This window comes from Ammodytes marinus (genome assembly GCF_949987685.1).
Source record: "Ammodytes marinus genome assembly, chromosome: 21".
In the NCBI taxonomy this organism is placed as follows: Eukaryota; Metazoa; Chordata; class Actinopteri; order Uranoscopiformes; family Ammodytidae; genus Ammodytes; species Ammodytes marinus.
This window is the reverse complement of record NC_137225.1, coordinates 20750521-20775790: the sequence shown is the minus strand read 5'-3', so window position 1 is coordinate 20775790 and position 25270 is coordinate 20750521. Positions and strand designations below refer to the sequence as shown.

Here is a 25270-nt window from a genome sequence, read left to right as displayed (position 1 = left end):
GTAATTTTCCCAAACATGTACAGTTCTGTCTGATCTTTTTACTTAAAAACTTGAGTCATGAAAACAAGTTTTTACTGTAATTCAATTCCTTTCAAGAATTCAATTCATGTATTGTTATGAATATTTCTAGTGCCACCATCAGTTTCAGCAGCAGGTTTATATGTATCAAAATAAAATTGTAATAGAATATTGAGTAGCCATTCTGTGATCCCCACTTTTCCATATCCTGCCCCAGTTGGCCAGCGCTTTGGACTGACGACCAAAGATGACATGTGTGTGTCGCACGATTGCAAACTTCTGCGACAAATTGCACCAAATTATACACACCATAATTGGCCATTCGCTGAGGATAACTGCAGAAAATGAGGTAAACATGTTTGTGTTTCGCCGTAATTTCTCTGTAACTGTCCTATCCTCTCTCCAGTCGTGGCTCATCTATAATCACAGCTGTGTGCTCTCACGGCTGTACTGTAAACAAGACTTTAAACGCACCCCTCCCCACAAACACACGCACACGCACACACACACACGCACACGCACACGCGCACACACACACACACACACACACACACACATACACATACACATACACATGCAATGCGATGGATCCTGTGGGGAAAATTGTCAGAGACCAATTGTGCCTCTCCTCACGTCTAGGTTGCAGCTCCTCAGATGTGGGAGATGTGTGTGTGAGTTGAGCATTGTCCTCTGTGACAGGAATACAGATGTAATGGGAATGAGCCAGTGGATCTAGCAGTCAGTTCACTGTCTGGGGCCGTTGGGAAACGTTTTTTTTTTGGAGCATCGATGGAGAATGGCAACAAGCCTTGAGAGTTCATAAGGTATTGAATTGGCCTGGGGGGGAAAAGAGTGTACGAGGCTAAAGGGAGGGACAGAGAAGCAGCGACAAAACACAAAACTAGGACATTTTGGAAAGTCTTCTGGTCCTGTTCCTCCTGAGCCTATAATAACCACTTCTCTTTACCCAGGTCCCATTGGGTGTTTGGCATCGTCCCTTTCCTGCCAACATGACCTCCATTGCTTCCCTGGAGCTTGATACAAGCGCTGTTTTGGAAAGTGAAAATCCAGTTTCTATTTCAGATAAGAGTTAGCAATTAAATACATAGCGTATATAGACATACTGTTGTGATTCTCTGAAGATGTGTATTGCTTGTAAGCAAAGATCCATTATCGGCATTATCCGATAAGACTGACATGATTGAGTAGATACATTCTGTCCTTAGTTCTTCTAGTTATTTTGAGGTTAAGACACTTTCTCGTCTTATAACTCATTGTGCTTGCCTTTAAATTTGGTCCGACCAGCTGCGAATACTCCTTAGAATCTATCCTAGGATCTCCTCATCAATATGTGAAGGCACATTGTTACATTCTCAGAACACACTCATAAGTAGAGGGAGGCCTAACTCTTTCACAGTGAGCTTTCTTGTTTCACTACATGTGTAACAATTTAGTACCATATAACAGGAATTTCTCTCACAGCGTCTTCCTGAATAAGTCCAGCACTTAATCTTCAGACTGTTAACCATTGCTGTGTCTGAAATTGCGCACTTACGTAAGTGCACTTACATTGAGTGCACTTTATTATCCCTACAGTACACTTACTTATAGACGCAGTGCTCTCATTTCTACAGTGCACTGTCCAAACTGCCGTCGCGCACCTACCGGAAATGACTTTGCATTTTGACGGTTCTTCTTCGGTGGTATTTTTTTCTGCTTGCGTTACCGATAGCCAAAACAGGCACATTAGTCGCGGAAAGACAAAAACAATGTGTAATTTAACTTTTGTAGAGCGCGTCCGCCTCCATCGTTGCTTCAAGCTCCTCTATTTTGATTAGAATGCCCCGTCCTCTCCGTTACGTAGGCAAGATGGCGGCCGATGAGTGTGGAAAGTGTCCATCGCTCTACACTCAAGTTTTAGACCGTTTTGAGTGCACGACCGAGGAACTTACAGTGCACTGCATTTTGGCACACTCTCCGGTTTTGCGCAAAGTGCACTCAAAAAAGTAAGTGTAAATACAGAAGTGCGCGATTTCAGACACAGCACATGTCTCCCCAGAGATTACTGCATTTCACAGAATGGCCACACTGCATTCACCCAAACTTGAGCAAGTAAGTAGTTAGTTCAGCTGCAGTATATAAGATGGTTAATTGCTCTGTTGGCCACTTCTACTTCTGGAACCATAGTCATTCTCAAGAGTAGCTGATTCAAACGAAGCAACCGGCAAGAAAGATATATCATTACATTGCATTACGCTTCATTTCGCTGACACTTTTATCCAAAAGGACTTCCAATAAGTGCATTCAGCCACGAAGGTACAAACACAGAACAGCAAGAATCAGGCATGCACGTTAGCTTCAAATGAACCAATCTACAAAGTGCCACATGTAAGTGCTTCATGTAGTAAGTGCAGCTTCTTTTTACTGTATATTAAAGAGCATCATTTTCTTTGCCAAGGTTCAGTCTGAAGAGATGTGATTTAAGCCTGCGGTGGAAGATCGGTAGGCTCTTACAGTCCCGTGTAGCTGCCTGGTTATCTTGTCGTGGTAAAGCGAGCCTAATATCCAGCCATTTTTGAATGAATTTACATCTTTGCATTGTCAGAAAAACGTTCCCCGAACCTGACACATCAGAAGAATCTTCTTATTCAGTCCACAGCTTTTTAAAGTGGTGAGATTCTAGATTGCAATGCTCCCTTGCTAACCTCGTTCAGAGTTACTAAAGATGGCATCATCCATCACTGCCTCAAGAATTTCCACAACAGCAAGTGATGAGGTGAAGCTGTATCTAGTTATTTATTCTACAGCACTTTTACCTGGTCTTACAGGTGCATTTCCGGCTGACACTCACTATATATAAAAAAACAAATTACTTAGACCTTAACTTTGTCCGTCATTTGCTACTGCAGATATAAAATACTAATTTTAAGGTTACAAAGACATTCATATTTTCCAGCAATTATAGACTTATTAAAACACACTGTACATATTAATATTATATTTCACTTCTACCCAGTTTGTTCTGAAAAATGCCTAACCATTCTACACACTGAACATTTAAGCATCACTTCCTTACTCTCTCAACTTGTGGCCCTTAAGTTCTGAGTAAACATCAGTCTGAAGTTTTCCACAAAGCACTCACATGTCAATTATCAAGAATGTTTCTGTATAAAGAAACACTGGTCTCACTCATTGTGTGGCTAATACATCTCTACAGTGATGTCTGGTGTTGGCAGTTTTGTACTTTTTCTGCAGCTGTGATTGGAAAGAAAGCTTTCTTTGCACTTGACCTGAACGCAAAGCCAAAGCAAAGGAGAGCCAGACCTCATTGAAACCACTTAAAGGCCCTGAACACAGTTCCATCTGCGCCCCATCTGATGTGAACAGAGCTCAAGGGAATCTGAATGGGTGGCGGAGAAAACACAATGAGCTTCCAATGATGATACAACAAAGAAATGTCCCTGAAAGCTTTTTTGTCAGTATGGGGTTTTGAACTGTGGTTACCACTTCAACACAATGTCCCCTAGATGGAAACATCAGGACATCAGGGTGAATTTATCAGAACAATTTCTCATGCAGTGGCTTCTGATTCAATACAATTTGCAGCTTGAGATACACATGTCTCAATCAGACTCACATCTAACAAAACATGTTGTAAAATGACAGAAACATTTCAATTGGTAGGGACATGTGAGATGAGAAATGTAATTTCGAAACCAACAACAAATGTGGACATTCTTAGGAGCAATCTAACAACCTATTGAAGGTCTCTGTAGAACACATTGAGTTGTACAAATGTCTTTTCCTTTTTTTTTAGATCGAGGTGATAGCATAGTTGAGCTGAATAAAAGCATCTTTTAAACGTTTGTAGTTATGGAAGCCACCAGAAAATTCCTTGAGTAATGGAACAACAGTACATTTTTACTATGGTTAGATGCAGGCTCGCACATACTGTACATTTCTAGTCACATTCAGTCTTCCTTTCAGCAGGTGGACACAAACACAACTCCAAAAGAATGATTATGTTAATCCTTGAAGGCTGGATGTGTGAATCAGAGATGGTCCTACCCATTAAATGATAAGCATTTGCTTCAGGCCTGATCTATGGGAGCCCCCCTAGAAAATATATAGAAAGCAATATCACATGAGCGGGAGTAATGTTGTCGCTCTATATCAGCACAGCTGTGATTCGGTCGTCGGTACGAGGCCGCAGGCGAATCACAGCCGTGCAGAGCGAGAACATTACACCCTCTCATGTGATATTACTTCATTATCTAACACTATAAAATAACTTAACCAAAATGTAACTCCCTAAACAAAACCTGACAATGTTTTAGACAACATTTTTGCCAACAAATGGTGACAAAACAGGTTCATAGAAGAAGGTAAATTGGACCAAAAAAAGCAATACCAGGATACTGTGGTAAATCACATGTTGTGGTTGTATTAGATTTAATAATTTTAACAAAATGAATAAGCAAGAACAGAATGGAAACACCTCAAATCTCTACAAGCTGTTCTTGGACAGCACTGCAAGTGAAATCAAAGAAAAATGCAGCCATATGGTATGTATTTATGTGCCTACACAATAGGTTTTCAATTAATTACTGTCACATCCTATTATCATATTTACAAGATCTATAGAAGGAATAGCACAAATATGCTACAAGTCCCTCCATGTTTATTTGTACATAATTCATGTTTAAATTAACATTTACATAACATGTGAATACATGTGAAGTGGCAATCATGGCATCAAGGACCTTCAGGACAGCTGGCTAATTGCTTCTGGTTGTGCCAAGATCCATTTGTTGCACAGAAGAGATTGTGCCTTTGTATTTGGAGCCCCTTTTGTAACATAATGTAGCTTTGGAGCTTTACCTTCTTTAAAGCATTGCCTAGCACCTTAATACTTTCAGGCATATACTCGCCTGGTGGTATTTCTAGTTATTTCTTGGCTTTTAACTTGTTAAAAAGTGTTGCATCTCTTAGTATTTAAATCTTTTGTTTTAATTGTGGTCCAAATATTTTTTATTTTGAATGTTCTTTGGCCAAATGTTGTTTTTCAATTTGCATTACAAATACATTTAAGTTAGGTTTCACTGTGAAGTGGGGGGTCCAAACCACATCCTGCGTAGGGCCCCCAAAAGTCTGAGACCAGCCCTGCTTTTTATAGGGGTGGTATACAGTAGCTGTGTTTCTGTTTACATCTTGTATCCACTGCCCCCAAGATGCCAACAACCAGTTATTGTAAGTTTTAAATGCGTACATAATAAATAAAACCTGTTCCCTCGGACACTGGATCAGTGTGATATAAGTGCATATACTTTTTCTAGTTCTCGGGGAAGAAAGACATGAACGTGTGCTGTGATTTTTTTATATAAGATTACATTTTCTTGTGCCCTTTTTAAAAAAAAAGGTTTTATAATTCCTTCCCACTCAGAAAGAAAAGTTAAAGAAAATGATATTTATGCATCGTAATGAAACAGATGGTAGCTTGATGAGGGAGTGACAAGTTGTGGGTTGGTTGTGACCATGCTGTATATGGTTTGTGGCTTGTTTCTGTTAGATGCATATGCAGAAGAAAAGAGAAAAGCTACCTTCATATAGCTTCTCACTCAGCAGAGCAGATGTGGTGAAATACTGGTCTAAATGTTACTGTTTGAAAAAGAAAAAAACTACTATGACCAGGCTGTTCAATGTGATGGGTTTCAGTCAGCAAAAATTAAAGGATTTTAAGTAGTTTCTGAATTAAATAAACTTATCAAAGTCAATTGAGGCCTGGAGGTTGTTCTATTGGGTGGGGGGACCCAGATGCCCTTTTTGTCCTTCTCACATTCATGTTAAATAAGTTTATTTTTGCGTTTGATCTCCACTTTCTCTTTCCATCAAGGGGTTAAATATGAAAGGCCTCTGGGGAGATCAGGATAAGCCATCTGTTGCCCCTCTTTAAACAGCTGCTGTTCAGATGTATGTACACCCACACACATACACACACACTCACACACACACACACACACACACACACACACACACACACACACACACACAGATATACACATACATACATGCACACACACACACAAACCGATCAGGGGCATCGTTCCTCCAGATGGCACATTTTTAAGCCAAACATTGAAAGTTTGGAAAACATACACGGAAGGAGACACGCTGCCATTACTCAGACACATTCACTTACATATTCAGACAAATGAGAAGCAGGGCGCTTGTGAGAATGGACTTTCTTCATTGCAAATGACTGCTCCACTTTCACGGCTCTTCAGATTTAATTTACAGAGCGTTCCGTTACTTTGCCTTAATTAAATGTCGGAAAGGAGACTCACACAGGGAAGCAGGGCAAATGCTGCCACATGGAGTTCTGAAAAAAATTCCAACCAAACTGAACTTGCAGGAGAATAAATTCACTTTTTTTTGTTCAAGATCACAGACACACACATCTGGAAGTGTTTTTAAAAAGTGATTAATATTTAATTAGACGTGCTGTTAGCGAGAGATGTGCCCCCCTGTGAGAGACGAGATGATGAATGGGTGCTCACGGCGAAGGATAGCAAGATAAACACCAAAGCATCGCCAAGACGACAGTGGGGAGGCGGGGAAATCTATCACATCAAGGTTGCCACGACAACCTGTCGCCAGGCGACCGCTTCGTTCAACTCACCTTGGCAAGCGGTGGCCCTCAAGCAACGCGCAGCACAGGACCCAACTAATCACCAAGTTATACAACAGCAAGAGGGGGGAAACAAAGATGGGGTGGGGTGCTTTTGAATGGGGAGAGCACTGAAACACACACACACCGTCTCTGTGTGACATCTGGCCTTCAAAAACTCTTCCTCTGTTTGTTTTTTAAATCCCAACAACCAGATGAACCGTCGCTTGGCATGGGGGAACAGAAACAGAATTACATTTCCATAATAATGTCTTGCGTGTGGATTGTATAATTGTTTCCAACATACCTAATATTTCAGTAATTAATAGTAATTTTCATGTAAATTTGGTATGAAATTAGTTCATGGTTTCTTTTGTCTCGGAGCGACCCTGTTTCGCACCGATAAGACATTTCCGCCCCACCTCTCTTTCTATCGCTCTAGTTTCCTCCTTTGCGTCCTTGTTAACAGTTTCATTGTTTCCCCGGGGAACAAGAAGAATCTTAATAGTTGAACTAGAAAGAGAAAATATGCATTAATCATGAAAGAAAAGCAGTAGAATGTATATATTCCGTAATGAAGAGAAATAATACATTAAATGTTATTGGTAGATTTTTTTTTAGATAGATGTCTACAGAAAAACATTAAAATTAGTGCATTTGACCAGAGCAGGAATAAGAGCTCAGTGTTTAGATGTATCAGAATACTGTGTTAGGATGCCTATGTAGGATCACAAAGCCAGAATCAACACTTTAAAAATAGGGAGTTGGTCTTTCAAAAAAATGTATTTGAGGATAAGCCCCTTGAGATGCAGCATCTTGTTTTCGAGGGGGTCCTCAGAAAAACATACAGTACCAATACGTTACACAAAACAAACTATTTAAGACAAACACATACGCCTTTGCTGTACTTGAAGTTGGAAGTCAGGGTTCAGGTAAGCAATTCACTGTATAGATGCAGTGAGGCTGAAATCTCCCCGCCAGAAAGTTAATGGTAACAGGTTCAAGGCCTGAAGTAATCAACAACGCACCAATGAAAAGAGATGGGCGAAGAGATGGTATTAAGCTTTGATTTAATGGCCCCAGCCGAGTCAGATTGTCTGCCAACAAAGGCATTATACCGGAGGTAAGGGGCACAGTAGGATAGAGCCCCAGAGAGCACAGGATGGAAGATAAAGCATAATGAGATCAGACAGGTATGAAGAGGTGAGCCGACTGTCAGTGGGGGAGCACCTTTAAAGTCTGACCTCAATACCATTAAATCTTAACTATAAAGGCTCCCTTATACATGTCATATACAATTTATGGTTTTAGTTGAGTGGTTCAGAATCCTGCAGTTAGGATCTAAAATACTTTTTAATACTAGCCCGCAGCAGACCAGAAGATAAGACATTATAAAAATCAAGTGTGGATGAAACAAAAGGCGTGATTTAGGCTCTTCAGCCATGGATAGAAAATAAAATATTTTGGTTATTTTTTCGAAGATGCTAAATTTGCAATATTGGTGTTACTTTTCAGCACAGCAAAAAAATCTCCAAGTTTCTTCAAACATTGATAAGTCACGTAATTGTTATGACTTTTGTGTTGTTGTTAATCAAACTGGTATCTGTTTGGAGCAGGGCCAATGATCAGTATCGCAGCTTCATCAGAATCTAGGAGTAGAAAAATTCAGTGAAAGCTATAATTTCACATAAAAAAAAATCCCTCAATGAATGATTTAAACCTGATTGTTTGCCTTCATAGGTACATACAGAGTGTTAACAGCATAGCAATATAAATAGTTTTTATAACGTAAAATGTAATAGGTGAAATGTATAAATACAAGAGGACCAAGGAAAGAACCCTGAGGTACTCCATATTTCATGTAAAAAAAATATTGACGTTATATTAATAGAGACATATTTTAAGACTGTTACGATGCAGGACCCAAGTCAAAAATGCCAAATTGTTTCTCGAGTCAGTCTAGGAGTTAACTATGATCAATGGTGTCAAATAGCCGCGTTGTGATCCAGTAGTAATTGAATCAATACTAGACAAAAAAGTAATTTAGAACTTTTAGTAGGTGTGGTTTCAGTAGCATGACAGATACTGAAAACAAATGGAAAAGGTTTGAAAAAAGTTGCTGCTCAGTTCAGTATGTGGACCACAAGTTTCTGAGATACAACCCTCCCTACTTACTTTTGAAAAGAATAGTAACAGGTCGATAATAATTTAGGGGCCCCTAGACCCAAGTTGTGTTTATTTCTCTCTCTCTCTCTCTCTCTCTCTCTCTCTCTCTCTCTCTCTCTCTCTCTCTCTCTCTCTCTCTCTCTCTCTCTCTCTCTCTCTCTCTCTTAAAGCCACAGCTTTAATTGATTACATTAATAATATACCGCATTGCAGATCCAGCAGATGGACAGATCTTTAATAAGTTCAGCTGGCAGGAGGTCAAGGACAGCTGTAGTTTTATTTCGAAAGATAAAAACCAGTTTAGAGAATGCCTGTGAGAGAGACAGAGAGAGAGAGAGAGAGAGAGAGAGAGAGAGAGAGAGAGAGAGAGAGAGAGAGAGAGAGAGAGAGAGTCTTGAAATGTGTCAGAACTGTCAATTTGACAAGAAAAATAATTGGGAGCTGTAAAAGTGGCGGCAGTTTTTGACAAGATTAAGCTACAGTGTGTTATTGGTTAAACGAGAGGAACAGGCTGTTTAAGCAACAGATGGGAACAGACTTGGAATTTAATAAAACCCTCTTGCAATGAGAGGTAGTAAACGTCCAGTTTGATTAAAGCCATTTAGGCCATAGAGCCAGGTTTGTGTTAGGGGAAATGTCGTATAAGTGCAGTTAAAGTTGCAGAAAATATGTTGTTGACAATGCAAGAACAAGTTAGTGTGACTTCAATTTCTATTAAAGAAAAAATGGGTTCGCAACACGGATGAGACAACTGTTTCACATAAATCCGGCATATCCAGCGTATGCGCAATAATCAAAATCACACAGATATGCTTTGGTAGATAATGATCTGATATTTTATGAAAAAAAAAATGTGTACAGGTCTTGTTGGGGCTGCAGGTTTCAGTAATGGGCTAATTGTAGATCATGTTGTAACTGGAGCAAGACCTTATGCCGTGATATACGTTTGTGTACGTGTTTGTAGCATTTTCTGGGATATTTTTACCACGGCCAGAGGTGGAGATAATTAGATGGCTGTGAGACGCCTGTTTAGGAGATGATACCATGTGAGTAAAGTGGTGGGGGAGGGAAACAATAGGATGAAGGCCGTCCGCTCTCAGCAGGTGGCAGCCCCAGAAATAACGTCAATTATCGACAAAACCCGATACGTGCTCACCACATGGGACAGTCAGTGGCTCAGTGCTGTAAGCCTACTGTACTTCTCATCTTCACCCCTCACACCTAACGGACCACAAGTTAATCGATGCTGACACCATCTTTCTGTGAAAACACCAACAGCCTTGCCAAGCCTTCATTTGTGATCTCACTCTATGTCATCCTAATGGTATTAGTGTTGATTTGGACAAACTAAAACTAAACTAAAAGTGATACGTGCCTGGGTTCCCTGTTACTCCCTGCATGATGCCAGCAACCCTCAAATTAGCCTTTATGTCAGAAGATCTGGCCCTGGGTAAACATAACCAGCTGATGTTAATCTGATATTGCATGTTATGAATCTCCTTTCACCAGAGTGTGTTGTTCAGTCTTATTGATGGGGCCGGGGGAGGCAGGCTGGCCAACAGGACTACCAATGAGGCGAGTAAGCCAAGCCAAGGGCAGCAGCAAGATACACACCCACACCCAGATCAATTTTTTAATAAAACACAGCAAGTCAGAATTGATATAAGTTGTTTTCAGCTTTGTGGTGATGCATTTTTTATAGTAAATCCAGAAGGTTTTTAAAAAGCTAATTTAGTTTAAGAATTACGAGAATTTTTCTCACCCCATTAGTTTGTTAGAAAAGTTCAAAATCACCAAATTTGGAGAAGCAAGCTTTTCACTGGACAGGAAGGCTATGAAACATTGTGTACTAACCAGATAAATGTAGTGGAGTAAAAAGTGCAATGTCTACTACTGAGATGTAGTGGAATTGAAGTTTATATATTGTAGAATAGAATGAAAATACTCATGTACTTGTCCCTGAGTAAATGGACTTAGTTACATACCACTACTGCTTACATCAGTGTATATGTGGTAGTCATTTGCTCAAGTGTATGGAAGTCTAGTATTGTAAATGTAACTTAAATCACACAGAAAATAAAAATGAAAGCAAACTTTGAAGTCTTCCAACTTGAAAGGAAGAACTACAAGCGATTTGTTTCTTGTTGGCTCTGGTTGACAAATAAATAAATTCTTTTGGATATAAAAATCCAGAGATATACTCCATGACCCTCAACCTTTGAGAAGGTAAAAGCAAAAACTTGCTCAACTTCATAACATCAATAATTTCACCACAAACGACCCAAAGCAAAGACTCTTCACAAACTGACTGGAACCTTTGGTAAGCGCAGATATCTGATGTCCTTGATCAAGAGCAAAAGCAAAGTGGAGATTTGGCTAAGGCAAGAAATGAATAAGAATACTGTATAATATGATGGTGTTAAAGTTTCTCCTCAAATCCCCTTGTATTAATATAGTGGACTTTTCTTCAGTCTAATCCTGCAGATATGGAGCAGGAGTGAATCTGCTGACTCAGTGTTCCTCTGACCTTTCCGTGCATGTGTGAAGGATCTTTGAATGTTACAGTTGATACACCAAGGACACAAACAACGCCATTGTAAAGTTGTGTATTTTTACTTTTGATATAAAATGTTTTCCGTTAAACTTTTTGAATAACTTATTTGACACAACAAGAAATAAACCCTACAAACGATAAAAGAAACAAGAAAAAAAAGTTTATTTTTTTTGGTACACCCAGACGAAATATTTATCAAGAGTTGATTTATTTTTTGAAAAATGGCTTATCGTCTCACAAACTTGAAAATAGAGAATTGATTCTGAAATACAAAATGTCTTGAAGTAAAATTATGATAATTTAATTGGCAGAAATTAATACACCAATTTAATTGGGAGCGAAAACGCCATGTCATGTTTTTAAAGTGGGTAGTTCAACAACATTTTGAACATTTTGCTTTTTACCGAAAAACTAACCTAATGCAACCTAATCTTAATTTAAATTGACAACTGCGTGACTTATCAATGTTTAACAGAAAAGAATCTTGGTGTTAAATATTGTATTTATTATTTTATTGACTGTGGATAGAGCCCCTAGAGCCCTGGAAAGTGTGCACAGGATCATTTAAAATAGATGAATATGGTGTTTAACAACCTTAGACAGTCACTACACGATCAAGTTTTTACTTTCACCTAAAAATGTAATTTAAATTCTTGCTGCTCTCTTTCATGTAAACAGAATTTCCATCATGAAAATGTAATTGTGCACAAGATTAAAAAACGTAAATATCACCTTACGGGACTACGAGCTGTGTAATTGGGAGACTATTTGTGCATAAAGTGTACAGGGTATCTGTTACACTGTTGGTCTGCCAAACTACATTGCGGGTAAAGACATGTGAAAGGCACTCTGCAGCGTAATGTACCAGGAGTCATTGAGCCACTTTATGAAAACATAACAAAGCTAGCAAACAGAACATCAAGACACATCGTTTATGCAACTATTCACAGTACAACAATACAACTTTAAAATGTGTGTTTCTCTCAATTAAATTAACAGGTGGTGGGTTAATTATATCTTTGGGAAAATGTTAAATTTTCCCTTCGACTATTCCATTTTAATCAGGATTTTTATCCTTCAGTCATAATTTTGGCAGGCATTATTTTTGAAGAAAATTAAATTAGTTGGTCTCTCTAAGGGAGGTAAAATGGATAACTAAAAGCTTTGTGAGAAAACAAATTCACTTTTTTGTTGTGCATAAAAATGTTAAAGGCTGCGATAGCATCACTTTATGGAGACACATATGATACCATGCTGTACTTTACTAAAGGATAAATATATCTCCTTTATTTGGAGAGACTACAGGAAGACAAGGGAGCACTTATACAATCTTCAACCCTTTATCCTTCACATCGTGACGTCTTACGATGGGTGACGTGTGCTGAGATATTTCTGTACAGTGAAGCGCTCAGTGGACACACAACCCCTCTGCAAATACTCCTGCTGTGGACATCTGTCTCTCACCCCATATCCCTCATTATCCAACCGCTCACTCCCAATGTCCTTTACTCTTTGTTTGAGTCTGTTTACCTTGTTAAATCAAATTTTTATAGACTTGCTTTAATATGTTGCAGTTTTTTTCGCTTTGTTAAGTTAATTAAAGGCCTACTTCACCGGTGCAATGTGCAATTTTTGTTTGCACATTTATACTTCATAGGATCTCCGAGTTCAATACACCTTCATATTCCAACCGGTGAAGTAGGCCTTTAATATATATTTTTTTGTCATTTAAAGGGACTCCATCTTTCCCTTTTTCACTATTACAATGATGTGGATATGTGTATTGATTTATCTTGTGTATATATGTGTATTTGAATTGAATGAACTTTCATTTACTGTCAAAGCACTTTGTAAACTATTGTTTTTCTAACCAGGTGCTATTCAAATACACTTCTTATTCTTTCTCCACTTCTTTTTGCCTTTTTACCTCATTCCACCACCCTCTTCTCCATGCCTTCTGCGCCTCTACTTTTTGAACTATAACATAACTCGCGATAAGAGCAGAGGTGGACCACCTGCGTCCCTCGAGCCCGCTAAGAGTTGCCCCGCTCTGAACAAAAGGTGACAGACATAACACCTTTTTATTTTAGGTGATGCATCACGCTGACATACCATTACAGGGGGTGAGTCATCTCTAGCTGTCCGTCATGCGGAGGATGTAACCTTTCTTTTATTCTGTGGTTCAACATGGTGAACACTATTCATTTGGATGTTGCTGTCTCATTCTTATTTTAAAGTGTGGGGGTACAGTTTGAATGTCAATTGATGGTTAAAATAAAAGCTGTGCTCGTTGTATTTGCCGTGTTCCCACCAGATTGTTATGTTTGTTTGGTTTATATTGCTTATGGGTGATTTTGTATAGCTACTTGTCTTTTATGCTGTTGTGTTTATGCTCCCTTGTTGTTGTCCTTGCTTACAAAGTGCTATGTACTGTACTTTGAATTTTTATTAGAAGTACGTGGAAGTAATGCTCCCACACTGCTCTTTAGTTCCAATTTCAACTTTGACGATCCTTTATTGACTTTGGTTTGAGAAAACAAAACAACTTAGTCCAAGGATCCCTTTTTCTTTCCTCAGAGGATGGATGGAGTCTTTTATTGTTGGTCTGAAGAAGCCACAACACTAACTTCACGTTATTATTGCACTTCCGATGGTTTTGTCTGATTGAGTTAACCATGAGAATAAGAAGAACACTATTATTACAGCGATGAGCCAAACATGATCTTCATATCACTAAGAGGAGTGTAATTTGGATCTCCGGCTGAATTCAAATGTCTTTGCTGTTACGGACACATTTTCATACCAGTCTTTTTCTTGTCCGGTTTTAGACATTCTGCACACACACACACACACACACACACACACACACACACACACACACACACACACACACACACACACACACACACACACACACACACATAATGAGAATGGTTGGGTTGATTAACATGAAAGTCATTCAAATGTATGACAGGAAAATGTCAAACAACTTAGCTCTCAAATAATTATTGGTCAGAACAAACATAGTCTTTTCTTTAAACATGTAAAACTTTGAGCAACATTATGGTGACATTTGCTTGACTTTGATGTCGGAAGTTGTCCGATGATTATACCTTATCTTAAATCCAGCAAAGTAAAACATGAGAAGAAAAGGTCAGTGGCTGTTTATAATTGAGTTAATAATGTATTTGTTGAACAGGGCAGAGGTGCTTACAGGATTACAGTAATTAGTTTTGACAGTGTGCTCTATTATTAGTGCTCAACAAATAATTGACCATGACATTGATGGACATCCACCTTGTCTTCTCCTGCACATCAGCAGCCACAAGAGGGAGTCCCCACTGTGCCTCTGTGTGTGTGTGTGTGTGTGTGTGTGTGTGTGTGTGTGTGTGTGTGTGTGTGTGTGTGTGTGTGTGTGTGTGTGTGTGTGTGTGTGTGTGTGTGTGTGTGTGTGTTTGTGGCCGTGCAGGGGGGAGGGGGGGGGGATATGAACACATGAACACACACACAGCTGGAGACCGGGATATATTTAGGAGTGATGATGCCTCTCCTTCACACACAAACAGATGAGGCGCACGCTATCGTTCATTTCTTTCATTCACTTGCATGGAGTTCCTCCTGCTGTCTTCTTTTTGATTTGTTTGCTTTCATTGCCTTTTGCTCTGCAGGAGCACATACGCACGGAGATAAAGACGGAGGCCTTAGCATTTATGTATATTTTTTTTATTTTTTTTTTCAGCCCTGTGATGTTCTTTGTGTTCTCTTTTTATATCACTATATTCTATCCTACTTATTCCCCTTTCTATTCCAAACATATTTAAACATGTTTTAAAGGCCACACATGCTATGCCAACATATTACAGACTTGATCCATGCAAAGTATAGTAGTGTATAGTAGTGAATGTTTCCACAGGGAGCCACATACGCCTGGCCCAATTACAGTCAGCTCAGCTCTGCTTATCTCTTCTCAGCGAGACTCGGTGCTGCCCCTCGGTGTTTAACCGATGATACAAAATGCAAATGATTTATCTTAAGCCGGGAACATTATCCTTGTTTACTGTCGCCCAGCTGAGCAGTCTGTCTTTTGAGGGGGTTTATGTGTCCAGGTTTCGTGGCATCTGCCTCCTGAATCTCTTTATTTGTTGTGTGAAATGTAATGTATGCACAACATTATAGATGCATTTAATAAGTTCAGGTTCAATGTATTTGAGCCTGTTGCTGTTCTTTTTAGACATTTTGAAATATTATTTAACATGAATTCAAAGGAATGGATTGTCATTTTGGGAAGTGTGATTATTCATTCTTGCAGAAACTTTGCAAGTTTTTTTTTGTTCGCTTGTTTATTTGGTATTGTTTTTAAGATCATGAAAATATTTCAGTTCTCGAGATTCTTGGGTCCAATTATCCTCAAAACTTGTGTTGCTGTTTTACTCTTTTGCTGTTTAGACACTAATTTGCTGTCGGATTTGACATTTTGTAACATCTATATATCTCAGCCACCTAAAGATTGGGTTGGTATTTGCAGAAATGTACAACCTCCATCTCTGATAATGGAACATAAGAGATGGTTTCTAAAAACGTATACTGCAACTTCTTTTTCCTCTTACTTGTATTTGTTTAATAGTTTTTGTCTAGAATACACATCATAGACCAATTTAAATCCATTTACAGCTTCCCAATTTGATTATTTTTTGTCTTATTTTGACAGGATTGACAGTAAATAAATTATTGTTATTATGACAAAAATGTGTTCTCCTCTGTGCAGATGCTACTTGCTCATATTGAAGCGCAATTCACATATTTTAAAAGTTGCTGAAGTTTCTTCTAACTGTCTAACCACTACGAGAGCTTCCCTACAGAGTCGGCCTTGAATGGCTGCTGATGGTAATGTGTCTGAGAGCTGAGAGCTCCCAGATCAATAACGTCATGCCCATGCTCTTTGTGACCTCCCACCTCATACTGTGTGGAGCTGAAGAGAATCAGCATGATAACAGAGACAGTCAGAGGAGGATAAGACAAGAGAGATATTTTATCAAGGTGTGTTTTAGCCTATTAAGGTTGTCTGAAAGAGTCACCTTCTGTTGGGCAGCTTTGCAATAGGAACAGCAGAGATGGTTCAGATTTTATTTTTTTATTTTTTTTAACCTTTATTTATACAGGTAAATCCCATTGAGACCGAAGACTCTTTTTCAAGGGAGACCTGTTCCCATTCCCACGTTACCATTCACACAAACATTCATACACCGATAGCAGGCTTACTATCGACATTCACACAGATGAATAATAAAAATATACAAAGTTGTTTAAAATTACTTTCCTCCTTCAGCCTTGGACATTGGCCTTTTTCCGGTCATGTGCCAGTCACGCGATATATCGATTTTGCTCCCGACCTGGAACTAGGAGGGGCGGGGGTCGCCACTTACTGTAGGTAACGTCTGCGTTAAGTCTGGGTCGATTAACAAAGACATTTGTGTTCACACTTACAGCTCACGGGGGTAAACTCTGAGTTACAGTGCATGTGTGAAAGGGGAGTAAGTCAGAAAAGGATTTGAAAGTCAGTTTTCCTATGTTACTACGTCCATAGACTTAAAGGCCAGGACACACCGGCCCGATAATCGCCGTCGTAGAGTTTCGAGGGGACGGAGACACAAATCTGTTTGGTGTGTGCCGTGAAATCGGTCGTTGTTGATGTCGTCGGGCTTCTTTTGAGCCGGCGGCGGACAGTCTTTCAGTTTGAGCAATTTGATTTGTGGAGGGCTAGCGAATCAGTGAAGCCCGGAAGTGAGGCGGGTAGCACAAACAGCTAACAACAGTTAGCCATCGTTTTAATGTGTTTGTTTGTTTCGTTCAGAGAGTACTCACATGCATCAACCCTTGTTGACTGCTCGACACCATGCTCGACACTCTCTGCTAAAAATGGTGCTCTTTATGGTCCATAAATATAAATACGTATTTCTATCTATGTTGATGGTCTAGAGAGCCGTCCCATCATTTCCGGCTTCCATATTTTTTCGGGCCACAATACAGATTAGCGCCGCCTGCTGTTATGGAGACATTACGTCCCGCGCAAGCGCAGAGCGTACGGAAAGGCAACAGTCGGTTTGGTGTGTTCTTTGCACTTTTTCGGCCGCAACGGGAAGACTGGAGCTCCCTGAATCGGCAGTCACCATTTTCGGGTAGTCGGACTGGTGTGTCCTGGCCTTAAGGTTGAGTCAAATATCAAGATTCAGTCAATAAAAATGCAAAAAAAAAACAGCTTTCTAGAGCTTTTTATTAGAACATACAAAATGAGAAAAAAAATCTTTACATAATCAACAGCAACAAAGAGTTTTTATTAAAAGTGAGATGCGTAGATACAGAAGCAAAGCCGAGCGTTGAAAAGTTTTACACATTCGAGTGGTTTGAGGAGGTGGAGGTGAAAAGCAATAGGCCAAAGCAACAGGTCTAAAGCAGCTAAAGAGATGAAAACATTGGTGGAACACTCTCGGCTTCATGAGCATGCTCCTTCGGCTGGAAGCTATGTGTGGATGTTGTGTGTATGTGTGTCTCTGTGTACTCGCTCATTGGGTCCATAGACTTCTCTCGTGTCCCGTATCTGGTCCAGGGAAGGACTGACTGCGCTTACTGTCGAGGGCTAAGCTACAAGAACGCATTGATGGGACTGGGTATTCATGTCCATTTGCATGCAACGTGTATTGTATGTTAGCATGTTTATTTCTTGCGGTAGTCTTCTGAGTAAGCTCTGGGATCGGCCTGATCACGGGCCTGGTCTGCGTAGCGCTTCAGTATGTCCTGGAGGCTGGGCATCCCCTGGGAGAGTGGCTGGAAGGGCATGTGAGGCTCCTCTTGTCCGCTCTGGTAGGGCTCTGCTTCATACTGGTCCTGCTCCTCCTGATGCTGGCTCTCTGCTGCCCCCTGGCTGTAGTACTCCTCTGCGCGTGGCTCGGGCTGGGCTCGGGCCTGGTCAACGCGACGCAGGCGGCAGTCACGGTCGTGTTCAGGGTCACAGTCTGGGTTGGCGGGCTCCAGGACGCCATTCCGGGTCCCGTCGGCGTTCAGGTGCGGCTCGTAGGCCTCTGCGGCATAGGGGATGTGGCGGTAAGCTCCGGAGCGGGGAGTGTTGACGGGCTTCACGGGGAAGCAGTGCTTATCGTAGCCGATGAAACAGTCATGGCCCTCCTTGGTCTTACCTGGGGGGCCCAGAGGGTTATGTGCCTCCTGGGCTGGCTCTTCATAAGAGGGAACAGAGAAAGAAGGGAACTGCTGTCGGGAACTGGGAGGAGGAGCGCGGCGGTGCATGGCGGCGGCCGCGGCACGGATGGCAGAGAAAGGATCGTTGGGGTTGGGCTCTGGAGCGGCCTCCATGCGCTGGGTATACGGGTCGCTAGCGTAAGCCTGGGCAAGGAACTGGCGCAGCATGGCGTGTGGGTCGTTAGCCGGAGCAGGAGCCGGGGCGCTAGCTTGGCGGTACATAGTGTATGGATCACTAACTCTGTTAGCGTTAGCGTTAGCATAAGCGTCCCTAAACATGGCGTGGGGGTCGTTCTGCTCAGCGGCGGCAGGAGCAGCGCGAATGGCAGCAGCCTCGTCGTTTGCATTTTCCTCGTTGTTGTAAGCCGCGGGGGGAGCGGCATATTTGGTGGCGGTCAGCGGGTTGCAGCCTTCTTCAAACACAGGGTTGCAGGATCCGGGGCCAGCAGCGGCGGGAGGGTTAGGGGCACGGGGGGCCTGGAGAAACACATCACAGTAGGAACACCATCAGGTCAAGATAATCAAAGTTTAGATGAAAATCAAATCAAATCTTTAAGTATGATACGAAAGATATCTATCTGATAATAAGTGAAACCATACCACAAGGGAGGCGGCATATGCACATCGGGGATCGCGGGGATCACAGTTGGGGTATTGCAGGTATTGACCAGAGGGGGCTTTCTGCACCAGTTTGGGTCTGCAGCTGGGGTCGCTCTTGGGGTCACAGCCCAGGTGAGCGTAGGACGGTGGGGCTCCGGCAGAGGGATGGTGCCCGTAGGCGGCTCTCAGATGGTACTGCAGACACTCCACGTCCTCAGCGCCACAGATACGGATCAGCTCGGCCTTCTGCTCCTAAAGAAAGACAGACAGACAGATGTGGTTAATTGGTGTCATTTAGGCCAGACAAACTACCACACTTAAAATACACAGTTGTTTTTTAAGTATCAACTGCAACAGTGTCTTCTCAACATGACCACAAGGTGGCACCACATTTTTCAAGTATGACTGCAACAGAATGTAAATTGATGAACCAAAATTAACTCAAATGTATACATTAATATCAAAGGTTGATTTGCATAGCTTATAGTACCTTGCCTGGTACAATTGCAATGAATTGTATTTCTTAGCATGCAATACACCAAACTTTTTCAAATACATTTATGATATGTACCATATAAACACTGCTTTGAAGCTTACCTTAGACAGGAAAGGTGTTGTGGACTTAGCGTAGTAGTAATACCCAGACTCTGGTTCTTTGGGTGGGGCAGAGCGGATGTATTGAGGGGCTGGGGCCTTCACTGGCGCGGGGGCGGCTGCTGGGAGAACCAGGGGCTCGTAGGGGCTCTTTCCCTGGAGCAAAGCAGCATACAGGCAGTAGGCGTCCTTGGTGGGGTCACATGTTTTCAATGGGGCAGGCTTGGGGGGCTCTGGCTTAGGCCTGGTGGTGTGGACAGCCACGCAGTTGGGGTCATCAGAATCGGCACAGGACTTGTAGACTTCCCCCAGGTGGCGCAGGTAGGCCTTGTAGGAGCGACGGCCCTCAGCACGGTTCTTGTTCTGGAGGTAGGCCAGGTAGATCTTGTCCATCTCCTGAACCTGAGAGGGGAGCAGGAGTTTATTGGTGGGCTGATTTAGATAATACATAGGCTCAATTTGGAGAAAGACAGGATTATGCTGCTGGAGTGGTTAAAAGCTATAGACTATAAACCAGCAGTTAGGGCCGGTTTCGCAGACATGGATTAAGCCTAGTTCTGGACTAAATTGTACTTTCAATGGACAATCTCCATTCAAAATTCCATTTAGTCCAGAACTAGGCTTAATCCATGTCTGTGAAACTGGCCCTTAGTGTTTTTATGTTTTTTTAAGCCAAACTGTAAAAATGTAAGAGTTTGGAAAACTCAACATTTCAAGGCAACTATCTTCAGTTATGTGTCAATTATCTTTTGTTGAGATAACTTATTATTCGTATGTAATGACAATGTATCTTTCATACATATAAACTTCAAATTTTGAGTTCTACATACTAAGAATTTTAAACAAAAAACAAGGTGCCATACAGGTTACAAACAAAGCCAAGTCCGTAAAAATATTAAACCGTGTTAAAACTATCTGGAAAACGTTCTCATCAAAAAATAAGAAGTTTGCAAAACTTTTACTTTGTGGAAGTCTGAGTATATAACTTGAATCTTGACGTTGCATTACATATGAATGATAAATTACCTGGACAAAAGATCATTAGTGGAAATGAGTGAAATGATGTAAGACTACATAATTTATATACTTTGATAATGCGTGTGTGTGTGTGTGTGTGTGTGTGCGTGTGTGTGTGTGTGTGTGTGTGTGTGTGTGTGTGTTTACTTACTGCCTCTGCGTTGCCGTTGTCGGTGAAGTACTTGTACCATCCCCAGAAGTCAGAGTTCTGCTTGTACCAGCTGATGTTCCTGCGGTTGCGGATCAGCCTCCTGTGAGACTCTGCAGCAGCCGACGTCTCGGGGGTCCATTCACCCTCTAGAGGAGAAAAGACAAGGCACCATTCATCCCTATGTCACTTGGACATCAAATCCAAACTTCAATGCAAACTTGTTATATTTCATATATTATTTATATATATTATTTATATATATTTATATTATATTTCATCATTTAGTCCTCATTGTTTTTAGGTGTTAGGAAGAGCTGCAGCTATATGACATAATAAACCAATCACAGGGTTTATGTGCTGATGCATAGAAGCAAGCTGAGTTGTGGTGATTCATTTTAGATGTTGCTCTTAAGGCGAGACACTGCAGGTGAATGAGGTAAAACATCGAACTAACTTCCATGGGCATCTGGCAAATTGGCACTTTGTACTTTCTTGACAAAAACACAGATGTTGAAGTACATACTAAAATCAAAAAAATCTTATATTTACCATCTCCTTTCGACTTTTGCACGATGGGTCCAGCAGACAAGAATGCTGTAAACACAGAGGGGAAAGCAAAAACAGATGTCATATCCAAAAGTTGCTGAAGTCGAGATAAAGTTTTCGGAAATCGCTTACTCTTTCTATTCTGACTTTTTTAAAACGTGTCTGTGATGGATAATTAAAATATGTGACATTAAAACCTCAAACGCTAACAGGCAGATATTATTCATTAAATAGGACGGGGGTAATTGGCTTTGCCTGCAGCGCCGGCGAATGCAACCCTTTGTAGATTTTATAGGTGAGCCTTTAACATCAGACCCCATGCTGCGCTTTCAAAGAGCTGTGTGTGAACGAGTGTGTGTGTGTGTGTGTGTGTGTGTGTGTGTGTGTGTGTGTGTGTGTGTGTGTGTGTGTGTGTGTGTGTGTGTGTGTGTGTGTGTGTGTGTGTGTCTGTACTTGTACAGGAATCTTTGTGAGGACCTTAAGCATTTAACCATATAGGAGTGAAGACATTTTTGTAGAGTGAGGACATTTTCCTTGGTCCTCACTTCATAAAAGCGCTGTTTGAGGGTTACGGCTAGGTTTTAAGGTTCATGTTGGAATTAGTTTAGGGTTAGTGTAAGGTTTGGGGTTAGGCATTCAGTTGTGATGGTTAATGTTAATGTAAGGGGCTAGGAAATGAATTATGTCAATGATAGTATAGACGTAGACGATTGTGTGTGTGTGTGTGTGTGTGTGTGTGTGTGTGCGTGTGCGTGTGCGTGTGCGTGTGCGTGTGCGTGTGTGTGTGTGTGTGTGTGTTTGAATAACGTGCACTGCTTGAACACATAGCGGAGGAAACAGCGGATTCAGCTCTGTTCCAAGTTTCTTTCATCTCTGCGGGGAGAAGGTGTTAATTCCGTCAAAGGAGGAGAGGAAGAGGTAGAGTTAATAGGTTTGAAAGATGACAGGTTTGAGGGAGATATCCAGAGGGGATAACTCAGGGTTACGTGATGCGTGTCGGACATGGGAAGTTAAAAACAAACAAACCATCGTTTGATTAAAAATAAAGAGTTGTGATAAGCTTTGATGAAGTAATCAGGAAGATGTGATATGTGTGCAACAGAGCGCTTTAAGGTCGCAGATGAAAAGTAACCGAGCAAAACGAGGGAATTTTCCAGAGAAGAAGAAGAAGAAGAGATTTGAAGGTGACCCGAGGTGATGGAGGGATGACGTGGAAAAGGAGAAGTAGTAGTAGGAGGGTGGTGGTGGGCTAAATGATGCTGTCTCGGTGTATCCGCTGCATTGTTTTTTACGAGCCTGTAAAACAGTGGCGGGCACATCTGGAAACAGCAGCGCTTTAAGAGGGCAGAGCAGGAGGAGGGGGGTGATGCTGACAAGGTAATAACTCTTTACAGGAGCACAGAGGATGAAAGCAACCCCGCCCCCTGCTCCCTTTAATATCCATCGCAAAGACTAACATTTATACAACTATTTTTAAAAGAGAGATGAGACTTGAGCCGAGCCTTGCCCCCCCTTTTGTAAATGTGTCTTATCATGTCCAGAGAAAACTGGAAAACAGGTGGCGTAAGAGCAAACTGTCTGTATGCTGAAACATTGAAGATGATTTAGGAACACTGTGGGAGACACATCATGATGAACATAAAGCACAGACAGACGAGAGTACGTGGCCATGAACCAGTGATGGGCGGACATCTTTTGCAGTGCAACTTAACCTTAAGCCTTAACAGGAAAAACCTTGAACTGTAGAGTGTGAAGCTATAAGTCAAGTAAACGTTTTTATTAATAGTTCTAAAGAAGCAGCTAAAGGCAAGGAAAATGTTGCATTTTTCCTTTATTATACTCTTACTTGAGAGCTAAAGTTGTTTGGAATATCAAAGTTCCTCATACACGTAGGTTAAGTAGTTTTGTTGCAGATGATTCAAGTAAAGCACATTTTGTATAGGTTATGAAAGATCTACTCATAAAATATCTTCTTTTTTTTCAAAGGTTTATTGGCCTTTCAAATCTGTGCAGTATGGCTTTAAAAAGCAGACTGTGGCTCCATAACAGCTCCATAATTTTCATTTTGAATGATGTGAAATTAGTTTATAATTTCTCATTCACAATTTTTTTCTTCCGGTATTTTGAGTGCTAAGTATTGAACTACATTAACCTTGTCATGCAAAAAAATATATATAATTGAGTCATTCATAAAAGTACCCTTTCATTTTGGGGTTTTATAGAATTGTGTTGCCTGGAACTAAAAGCTCTATGTTACCATTAAAATAAAGGTAATCACTCACACTCGTAGAGCAATAATTCCAGTAACTCATTCTCCATCCATTAATTATTCTTTGAACCCTGAATGATTCATGAATCAATCATTCTGTTATCAAGTATCGGTTTTAATATCAGTGTGAACTCAATACTTTTACTGATACGTTAAATCAAATGTTATAACCTTTACTTTTCCACAACAAGAAGAGTTTAGACATACTCCATTACATAAGTAATTAAGTACATTTGGACATGTACAGATAAGCATGAAAGCCATGTACATAGAGACTGTACATCTGTCTAAATGGTAACGCATAATTAACACAGTGACCTTGCTATGTGATTCTGTTTCATGTCATGTTTGATCCCCTGTGTGTACTCACCAGGCAGCAGCAGCACAGCCAGCAGACTGGTGACCAACACGCCCGAGAAACTGCTTCTCCTCCTTCCAGCCATGACTTCACCTCCTCCTCGCCTGAAAGAAAAACCCAAAGATGCTCAAAACTCACCACTCCTCTCATCACTTTGCTGCAGAAAAAATCTAGAACACAACAAATATTTTTTGCTATTTTATAATGCCATCTCTGCCAATTTAACAAATGATAGCAGTTACATTTTTCCATTTATTTTTATTTTTATATTTTACTCATACAGCAGCATCTCTAGAAAAAGATCCTCCTAGGCCGCATGTCCAAAAAGATATTCAGTCACCTGCGAGAGTGCTCAGGAGTGCCTTCAAAAAGGTTTGAAATGTCCACGCCAAACAAGACCCTGGCCAGGGGTGTAAAGTGACTTCTGCAGCTTGTAACTGAGTGAACGCTCTGCTTTGGAGGCTTTTAAACAATCGTGTTGCCACAGGGCTCCCTGTCTGGGATCAAGTTAGTGGTTTGTCATCGTAAGAACAACAGAACCTGGTTCTACCTGAACTTGAATCCTTGGAAAGTACCAAACGTAAACATACAGAGGCTCTTACCTGTGGTTTTCTAATCGGCGTGTCTGTCTGCGGATCCAGATGTGTTCTCAAAAGGATGACTCAAGAGTGTGTGTGTGTGTGTGTGTGTTTGTGGGTTTGATAGGGGACCCTGGTGCAGCCTGTCCCTGCGTTCCTACTCAAAGACTGCCCTGCCAAACTGTTTGTGCCATGGTTTTAAACCGAAACTCACACACTCAAACAGAAAAATACACACACAGGGACCACCTGAGGGGGTCAAGGGCCCACCTCAACGAGGCGCCTGATTGGTTAGAAAAGCTGCAGAAAGTTGCAGCCAATTGGAGGCCTTGTAATTAAAGACAAGGGAAAAGAGAGAAGGTGGGAGGGTTTAGAGCAGAGATGGAGACGTGGAGAGATGGTAAGAGAAGTCATGTTTTTTGTTTTTTTAATTGAAAAAACGTAATGATTGGTAATTGTTTCAATGAGATAACATCTAAGGTTAGAAATCCGGATTCAGAG

The 25270-nt window shown here is 41.0% G+C and overlaps 1 protein-coding gene across 1 annotated transcript; it reads right to left on the bottom strand.

Annotated features, from left to right (window-relative positions):
* Positions 1-17729: 17729 nt before the first annotated feature.
* On the bottom strand, positions 17730-24936 carry and1 (actinodin1). The gene is made up of 7 exons (XM_080050027.1): positions 24794-24936; positions 24204-24295; positions 21568-21612; positions 21019-21164; positions 19854-20252; positions 19257-19508; positions 17730-19133 (listed from the first exon to the last, which is right to left on the bottom strand). The coding sequence occupies exons 2-7, from the start codon at positions 24274-24276 to the stop codon at positions 18117-18119; spliced, it is 1932 nt and encodes a 643-aa protein (XP_079906153.1). The 5' UTR covers positions 24277-24295; positions 24794-24936; the 3' UTR covers positions 17730-18116.
* Between the last annotated feature and the right edge of the window lie 334 nt (positions 24937-25270).